This window comes from Helicoverpa armigera, chromosome 11, assembly GCF_030705265.1.
Source record: "Helicoverpa armigera isolate CAAS_96S chromosome 11, ASM3070526v1, whole genome shotgun sequence".
Taxonomy (NCBI): domain Eukaryota; kingdom Metazoa; phylum Arthropoda; class Insecta; order Lepidoptera; family Noctuidae; genus Helicoverpa; species Helicoverpa armigera.
The window spans coordinates 6,724,811-6,734,714 of record NC_087130.1 but is presented as its reverse complement, the minus strand read 5'-3'; the positions used below and the strand labels follow the sequence as shown (position 1 = coordinate 6,734,714).

Sequence of the window (9,904 nt, the reverse complement as noted above, 5' to 3'; positions counted from 1 at the left end):
AATAGTTTGAGATTAGTTGGTAGCCTATTAAACAATTCCACTGCTTGGTACCCGGAGCAATGCTTAGCTATATTAAAATTTGGAGCTATCTTGTACTTGAAGGTTTTCCTTCTTGTACTTTCTCGTATCTTTCTTTCCTCTTGTGATTCAAACTGATGAATATACTTAGCAAAGTGACTTAAGGTAGTTAATATATATAAACTTGGAACTGTTAGTATTTTTAATACTTTAAAGTGTTCTTTGCATGACTCTGTCTGTGCGATCCTAACAATAGTCCTTATGGCACGTTTTTGCAAGACAAACGCTCTCTGGCTGTTATAATTGTAGCTGTTTCCCCAAAGCATGATGCTGTATCTCAAACGAGATTCTACTAGTGCATAGTAAATAGCCTTAAGATCCAAAAACTCTCTAAGGCTCCTGAGTGCATAGCACGCTGATGAAACAGAAGAGTCAACAGCAGCGAGTTCATGTTTCCAATTTAAATTCGCATCTATAATAACTCCTAAAAATTTGGCTTTGTCTACTAATTCGATCTTATCTCCTTGGATCTGTACATCTAAATTATCTCTATTGCGAGTTGTAGTCTTAAATAAAATTATGTTAGTCTTACTAGTGTTTAATATTAACATATTGGCTGAAAACCAGTCACTGAGATTTTGGAGGCACTTATTAACAGTTACTGTCAAATTTTTTAAGTCATTTGCAGCAGTTATTATATTTGTGTCATCTGCAAAAACAACAAGTCTAACATCTGGCTGAACATTATGCATATAATTTATTAAGTCATTTGTGAATATAATGAAAAGTATAGGTCCAAGGATTGAGCCTTGGGGTACTCCGCGTTTTATATTTGCAATTTTAGACGTATTCACTACTTCATGATTAGTATCATCAACACTTTTTATTTCTACATACATTCGTCTATTTTGTAGGTAAGATTTTAAAAGTAGTAAAAACTTTCCTCTGACACCGTAGTGCTCTTGTTTATTAAGTAAAAGATCGTAATCCACTGTATCAAAAGCAGAGCTGAGGTCGATGAATAACCCAGCAACTTTCATTTTGTCATTTAATTTATGAATTATGTCATTTATAAGAGTGTCTATGGCATCAAAGCAACCGACGCCTTTTTGGTAACCGAATTGTCTTAGATTAATTATTTTGTTTACATTTAAATGTGCCATTAGTCTATGTTTAATTAATTTTTCAAACACTTTAGATAAAGTGGGTAATAAAGATATTGGTCGATAGTTTTTCGGTTCAGTCTTTGTACCTTTTTTGAATATTGGAACTACTTTAGCCAGTTTGAATTGGTCTGGAAAGACTGATTCTTCAAAACATTTATTAAAAAAATCTGATAAAGGCAAAGCTAAAAACTCTATATTCTCCTTTAGAATAGATATTGGTAAATCGTCAAAGCCGCAAGATGTTTTATTTGCCATTTTATTAATAATATTAGCTATCTCATATGGTGTGGTTGGATGGTACGTTAAATTTTCATCTAGGTACTCTGTTTGTCGACTCTAATAGATACGACATTGCTCTTTCTTTATCGATGCTACTTGTTGCTGATTTAAAAACGAAACTATCAACAAAAATATCAGCGACCTGCTGAGGATCAGTTATCAATTCATCGTTAACTTTTAGAAACAAAATCTTACTGCATCTACTCGTTTTCTTCTTTTTTGTACTTTCATTTACTAGTTTCCATGTCTGTTTAGTTATGTTTGTAGCATTATTCAATTTATTTATTATGGCATTTTTCTTGGCTTGCTGAATTACCCTTCTTCATAAATCAAATGATACCTACCTAATTTCAACATTCGTTTAAAAAAAACACATATCTAAAGTAATGAATTAGAGCGGTCCCCCGACACGACAAAATTTAGTTTACGTAGTGTTAAAAGTTATTTTTTGCTTTTTATAGGGTTTAGCGTTTTTAACCTTTTGTCATAATTATTGGGTACTTTTTTTGGGTCGGGGGTTTTTTTAAATTTATAATTTAATTTTTTTTCTTTTATTCCCATACGGCGCGCACTGCACGCGGGACGCATCAATGTTTGGGCGCGGTTTATTTGTGTGTGAAATGAGGCAGCATAACATTTCAGATTAGTAGGTCAACCGAGGCTGACAAGGTTCAAACACATATACACACTCCTGCACTTGTTGACAAGCTGCCGCCAGTTCGGTTAGAATATATGCAAAAAGAATTATCTACAAATTTGTGACCTCCTTTACTCCTTTGTATGGTCTACATCGCTGTACTTACATGAATTATTACGACTTTGTTTTTTTTGGGAATCCTCCTTTGCGTGTTATGAGCAAAAAATACATTAATAAAATATATTTTTCATCACAATAAGATATCAAATAAAACAATTTATTTCAATCTTCTTTCATTATATTATCTACTTTAGTACAGAAGTTAAAAATGAAATGCACACATTAAACCACTTAATTTTTTAACATAACAGTTTCGGAATAAAAACGCTGACCTTATAGAAAATATTAAAATGATGGCAAATCAACACCTAAAAGGAGCAAAAGTATCTATGACACCTTTGATGTTCGCAATTTGTTGTTAAAACCACACTAAATATAAATTGATTATTATGATGATTAATATTATTGAGGTTATTTCAAACTCAAAAATAACCCAACCCTCACAACCAATAAGCCCAACCTAACAAAAAAAGATCCTGACTATTTCGGTGTGAGTTGACCCCAAAATAAAACAATAAAACTGGGCGCTTAGTAATCACCCACCACTGAGTACTGTCAGTGTGACAGTCCCCCCACTAACGAGCTGGCCAGGCCATGATTATGGCCAACGTTTTTATTCCGAGACTGTATATAGGACTTCTTTAAAATCTAAATAAAGGCTTAGTATATCTATGTATATTTTTCAAAATGAAAGTTATACATCAATCCCTACAGTATTTGCTTATAAGATAAAAATAAATCTAGTATAGTAACGAGCAATCAATTTTTACATTAACTAATATTATTCATTCTTATAATGGGACCGATAATTTGACTTATAAATATATATTTGTATGAAACACATGCGCGTACATGCTTAAAAAAGTGTTTAAAGAACACGTAGCTACGCGCTACGGCTACGTTTGCTACGATTAAACGCGCCGTCCATAGGCACTACGTGGTTTTCATAGTTCTGAAAAAAGACAAAAACCGTAGCCTCGGAGATGACGTGTTGTTTAATTATTTTTCTTAAACATGTATAGAAGTAGAAAGCATAACAGTTGTGTGCATTGGTGCGGTACAGTTATAGTTTGCTTGCTCTTAAAAAATAAATTCTCAGTGTTATCAACCTTTACATATAACTTTTCACTTAAATTATTATGTATGTATAAAAACATGTTTTTATGATACCGACTTTATAATAATGTTTTCGTGTGTAAAAAGGTGAAAGGAAATAAACTATGTTTCCTGAAAACACTAAACGCATTTCAATCATGCATTCGGTAGAAAGTACAAACTATAACAGCACCATTTATATGAATCGTTTATGTCGATCCCATTATTAAATCAGTGGTGCCGTAGTATAAACCTGTTTCGATTTTGTCTACGTTACATAAAATAAAGAAATGCAACTACATTTATGTATGTATGATACAGCAGTCATAAAATTGCATACAAAATCACTAGATAATTGTGTACTTAGTACAGTTTGTAGCTCAAAATTATTTTAAAAGTAATATTCTTTTTGCATAATTGATCAGCACTGTTAGCGAACGATATAATAATATGTAGGTTACTTTAATTATAATCATTTTAAACCATCTCAAAAAAAGATGTTGCCTAACATACTGCGTATGCCTCTCAATAATGTTTTACATAAGATCATCATCTATCCTGCTGTGACTTTAAATATTAATACTCCATTTTTCTGTGCACAAAGCACAGATTATTTATAAATGGGTCTTTGGACTTAGGCTAAGGATTGAAGGATTTTCGAGAACGAAATTTCGGCAAATAATTGTCGAATAGACACGCAGCCGGCTGCTCGTCGCTACATCCAGCTAGACTATAGTGAGGCAGGTTAAAAGAGCTAAAGACAAAGTTTGGAAGTCTGAGGTAAGGCATAGGGGGAATTGAAACTGCTTTTTCAGCGAAATGACGGATCCAGTTCAGGAAGTCAAACATGCTGCACCTAATACTGGGGACTGGCCTACAAAAGCAGCGTTCTTGCCGGTAAAGGTCCGTCAGGTGGAAAATTTCCATGCAAATTAATGCTCGTAAACGAAGGATTCCTACTATCGTAGGACAGATGTTCAAAAAGAGATCCACTTGAATAGCATGATGATGAAGCTATGCCAAATATGTAGCCAGACAATTCGGAAACTGAGATTCTGAGAAAAAAATATAGTCTTGCTTCTTGCATTCCTATCTCAATATTGGTTCTTCATGACGTTTGCAGTTCAGTTATATATTCAACTCGAAATATAATTCACAGATGAAAAGGAAATTATTGTATATCAGTATGTCCGCCAATATTGCTAAAATATTTTTTGTAAAGGTGGTGGTTACAAGCTCATTCTACCAGTTAGAGACTTTGATGACGTATAAATCTACAGCTGAATGATAGATTGGAAAAATGGTTCACCAGAATAACGCGTGTAACCTCCGCCTTGCTGTCATATTAATAATAAGTCTGTGTTCCGAAATTAATCTCAGAGTACTTGCTGACCAGTGCTCATCACCATCACATTAGCACACCAGTACAATATGGTGACCTCACAAACTCTGGTCAGAAGTCAGATATGGATTGCGAAAAACAGTCATTGTATATAATCTTTATAACACAATCACATAAATAGCGGCTCTGATTAAATGTAAATTATGGTAATATAACTCTGACTCCACCATTTTTCAACAAGGTATATTTGAGTATAACCAGATTTAATTAGAGCCACTCACTGTACACAAATGAATGCTATTACAATTAAACAATTTCTGCCATTCATATATTCATAAAAAATTTAAAACTGCAAGACTTTACATTCTTTATTTGTGACTAGCTTCTGCCAGCGGTTTCACCCGCATCATGTGGTAATTTCTACACGAACCCGGATAAAAACGTTGCCTAGCCTTTATATAAATTCTTATTTATAAAGGCTTAGATAAATGTGCTATGTAACATTGAATCGGATCCGTAGTTCCTGAGATAAGAGCGTTCAAGCAAACAAACAACCAAACTCTTCAGTTTTATAATATTATAGTATATAGTATAGATTAATTTGGTACACAAACATACCATCCTATAATTCAGATATTGCGCACATCATTACTCAGCATTGTCGTAACGCACTCTGTAAGCAAAAGATAATTACTTATATTAGCATTTTTGTTCATTTGTATTAATTTTCGTATGTGAAAACACACTAATATTAGGAACTAGCCTATTTAAATTCTGATATACTTATGTTCTCCCCGTATACACTTCTTTATTCAATTTTTAGGTTGTACAATAATTCATAAAAATACGAAAATTATATGGCAATAGAGTACACAATATCTCGAAAGATATTAAAGCTATTGAACCTTCAAAGCATTTATACAAATATACACAATTTTAATGAATGAAGTATATAAATCGTACTCATTCTAACAGTGACAATACACAAGTCTACTATGAAAGCAAATCTCACCTCTGACGCTGACCACGCCTTTTGCTCAGTCGACGTCCAGATGAAGGGTCCTGCAATGTGAATCGGTTTGTCGTTTCAGGAGCCACTCTTAGGTTTCGAGAGTCCACAGATCGAGCCCTGCTCACCTGTTAGAAAAATTAACAGATTATAAAATACTAGCTTCCGCCCGCGACTTCGCCCGCATCAAGTTCGGTTATATCGCGTTTCCAGGACAACTCTTCTAAAGTCCAGGATAAAAACTATCGTATGTTCTTTCTCAAGGTCAACTATATCGCTGTATCAAATTTTACTAAAATCAGTTCAAAGTTTTAGACGTAAAACAGACGGACAGACAGACAGAGTTACTTTTGCATTTATGATATTAGTAGGGAAGTAGGGATTGAAACCAACAATATAATGAATATTTGACATCAATTGAAATTCTTAACTAATATAATTGTTGTTGTGACTAAAGTTAATTCTTTACCAAACTTCAGTAGAGATTTGTGTAATGGGCTCCCTCAGAAAACATATAGTTCTGGCCGTACATTCCGCAGGGACATCACGTTGATCTTAATAATCGCCAATACAAGTTTATAAAACTTGTCACACGTTTGGCTATGTAGCCATTTAAACTTTTGTACACATTCCAGAAATATAATGGAATTGCTGGATGTAGCTTTAAGTGATAAATTCAAAACTGTGGTAAATTTACCTTATCCATAAACTTCTTAATCAACTCAGGACAATTTAAGTTATTTTCTGGCTCCCATGAATCAAATTTACTTGACCATCCCTTCCAGTGAATGAAGAAATCTCTTTTCCCATTCTTCTTGTGACGAACCTCTAAGATCCGTTCCACCTAGAACAAAGTATATAATTGTAAATAAATATGAATAAGGCCATCATACGGTACATAAGCCTCCCCAATTGAACTGATGGAAGCAGCTACTGCTAATTTTAAAGAAATCAGAAGATATATTATGTATTATTACTATCAAAAGAAACTACCTGTATGTTTTAACTTGTAATAACTTTTAAAATTTCTTTACTTAAGCTAAGCTATTCGGTCTATTATAATAAATATTTATGACTGAAACCCCAGACTATTATTGTAGTCTGGGTTTTACACAAGGTTGGACATAGGCAGGAATAGGTTTAACAGTTTAAAACTAGTCCAGACTCTGCCTAGATGGCTTGTAAGTTGGGACAAAGCCAGGGAACTCAGACGGACGGCAGTCCTCGTTATATGTAGAAACTTACAAAATTGCCAATCAATTAATTGAAAGAGTTTGCTTACTTCATACTCAGCATTTTCATCAGCATTGCTACCATCCCAGGAGTTTTTAGCTCTTTTTGCTGGTACTTTGGTTTCCTTTTTAGCTTTCCTTTTATTGTTCTTTTTCTCTGCTTTACTTACTTTATTCTTTGAATTCTCCTTCTAAAACCAAGAACCACCATGAAGAAATAAATCAAATATATCAACAGACAAAAGGACACTATCAAATCTCACGGCCGGTTCACACATGTCTCCGTTTTACTGTTCCGTTTTATCGTGTACGTTTTTTATTCGTCGATGGCGTTTTTACTGTATACAGAATACTGTGCCATGTGTGAAGTCACTCATACAACTACATACGCCATCGACGAAAAAAAACGTACACGATAAAACGGAACAGTAAAACGGAGACATGTGGGAACCGGCCTTCACCATGGCTTTAAGGTTGGCTGTAAGAGAACCCAATTCTGGGTTAAACTCGCCATTGTACATAAACTGTCTTTATTCTTTTTATATGTATTGTTAAGTGTGCAACAAAGAATAAATAAATAAAGGACTGGGTCCTTTGGTTTGGGTTTAAGCCTTTGTTGATACATTGTTTGTTGATACATTGTTGATAGTTACATCCCCTGAGCACCCACACGGACCAGGTGAGTGTCACTTTAGTCATTTCATCAAAACACTGCACCAAATCTCATAATTAATAATAAAAAAATATATACCCACTATTTTAAGCTGCAATAACTGTGATTAGCTCATTAGCATGTTACCCATACCAACTTAGAATCACTCCATAAAAATACCAAACCTTACCTCATCATTATACTTGTTTATCAATTCAGCACAAGAAAGAGTGTTCTCAGGTTCCCAGGTGTCACTGTCAGCAGAATAACCCTTCCAACGTATTAGATAATGCAGTTTCCCTTTAATCTTTTTGGAATCAACAATTTTCTCAACCTGAAATTGATTATTTACACTTTTCATTTCAACTACAAAAGTTTGAGTTCATCAAGCTTCTTGCCCAAAATCATTAAATGTATTTCTGTGTTTAACGTCAAATAAAAAATCACAATAAAAACAAGCTTTCTGCGCATATACGAGATTTAAAAGATGTATCAAAATACTGAGATTATAATTTTTTATCAAGTAAGTGTATCTAAATGCTATTGGCACTGTTTACAAATATGATGCTACTACAAACCTCGTATTCTTGGTCCGCGGTATTTTTCTCCGATTTCCTTTTTTTGGTCTTTTTAGCTTTTCCTTTTTTGGGAGTCTCTTTGGTGGTACTTGTTGATACATCCTCATTTAATTCGACATTTTCAGTTGATTCAGATGCAGGCTCTTTTTCGTCAGGGTGATCTGGGTCAGCTTGGCGTACCGCGTCGGCATGATCATCAATGGCATCATTGGCATCATTATTATCAACAGACCCATTCGTCGACGATATCACATCATCGTCTGCACGACTTTTAGATATTTTACGCATTACGAATTTTGCGATGTAAACAATACTGTACGCTTTTAATGCCGATTACCACAAAAGGGGGGAAATCCTAGGTAGGAGTACTTACGGATGCCAACCAAGAGCTTGATATTGCCTTGCTTTGGCTTGGTTGCCCAGTGTTGCCACGACTAAAAACATATTTTCTTATTATGAATTTACGGGGTGGGGTGCGGTGGTCTCACGCCATTCTCATACAGCCGGAATGGCCTCATGTATTTGAATTCTTTATTGGCATGGAATAACGTACAAATTACTTCTTCTCATACATTCACATTTTTAGAATCTTGAGGTGAGTCTTTGTGTCTTGTTTGTAATGGCGCCCTAGCCGATTATCGGCCGCGGCTGTTTTTATATAAGATCAGCCAACTACGCAGACATAAGCACAGCAATCTCGGCGTTCCGGGCGTTGTTTCTTAGTGCCCTTTTTTATAACAATAACAAAAAAGAGGGGCAGCTCGCAAACTACTCGCGAGCTACTCATTAGCTACATATTCGTCAGATGTGGATTCACCCTTAGGGATGCGAGCGTTGCTGACTCAACGCAAACCGAACGCACGAGAGTGTAAAAGGCACTCGCTACCTCGCGAGCTGCTAGACGAGGTAAGAGGCGAGGCGCGAGGCGAGAGTGTAAACCCGGTATTACGTCATATAAAAAACAACTCAAGTCGCGTTCACATTACCCAAGGACAACTAGAATCGAGAATCCTATCTCGAAAAAGAATCCTATCTCGTTGGAATCGAGGAACTTCTTCAACATATTTATTTATTTAGTACTGTTTCTAAACCCCACAATTTTTTTTTTATTATATTCTATGTACAGACACAGTTTTTTTTTTACAGATTTATTATATGTATAGATTACAATCACGTTTTCATATAGCCTATATCTTAAATATGTACCACCTATAATATTATCAAGATGAAATTGTTGTCACTTGTTCTTACTCTTTTGTGGGATCATAATAGATCGGAAAAAGTGAGCGCATAAGGCATTTGCGTTTCCAGGTTTCCAGGCACCGAACCTAACCTTACGTCTCCAGAGATTTAGCGCAGTAGCCTTATTCGCTGACTCCACTGACAGCTCGCAGATATCATCAATTGGTAAAGTGTACATTAGTAAATTGTCAAACAGCTATTTTCTTATTCGCTAACGCCAGTTACCAAATGAGATGACGTCATCAGGCTGATATCCACCATGACTCATTTTGACAGCTGTTTCTGTATCGATAAACGTTATATTGCCATTCCGTAAGCCCAGTGGACATAATGGATAATGGATAAAAAAATAGAGCTGTCAAATTGTCATCGTAGTTTTGGCGTCAGCAACCGTGTAACGATATCCACCGATATCCACTTCATGCGATACAGAATACCAATGTTTTGAACTTATCGGTTGACATCAAAGTTCCGATGACAACTGAGGCCAGTTGACATCTGAGAATTCGAAAGTTAGCGAATAAGCCAGCAGAA

General features: G+C 35.1%; 1 protein-coding gene across 2 annotated transcripts; it reads right to left on the bottom strand.

Moving 5' to 3' along the window:
- Positions 1–2,376: 2,376 nt before the first annotated feature.
- On the bottom strand, positions 2,377–8,564 carry LOC110370138 (chromobox protein homolog 5). 2 transcript variants are annotated; one of them, XM_021325869.3, is made up of 6 exons: positions 8,129–8,564; positions 7,741–7,884; positions 6,949–7,089; positions 6,364–6,510; positions 5,670–5,719; positions 2,377–5,330 (listed from the first exon to the last, which is right to left on the bottom strand). In XM_021325869.3, the coding sequence occupies exons 1-6, from the start codon at positions 8,414–8,416 to the stop codon at positions 5,306–5,308; spliced, it is 795 nt and encodes a 264-aa protein (XP_021181544.1). In that variant the 5' UTR covers positions 8,417–8,564; the 3' UTR covers positions 2,377–5,305. The 2 variants fall into 2 exon arrangements, with proteins under 2 accessions (XP_021181544.1, XP_021181542.1); XM_021325867.3 differs by having other exon boundaries at positions 5,670–5,794; positions 8,129–8,562.
- Positions 8,565–9,904: the final 1,340 nt, after the last annotated feature.

Coding starts and splice junctions, on each gene's coding strand:
- LOC110370138 (XM_021325867.3), bottom strand. CDS start 8,416: ATGCGTAAAATATCTAAAAGTCGTGCAGACGATGATGTGATATCGTCG. Junction 7,885..8,128: donor CCGCGGACCAAGAATACGAG/GTTTGTAGTAGC, acceptor AATCAATTTCAG/GTTGAGAAAATTGTTGATTC. Junction 5,795..6,363: donor TTAAGAAGTTTATGGATAAG/GTAAATTTACCA, acceptor TTTTTCTAACAG/GTGAGCAGGGCTCGATCTGT.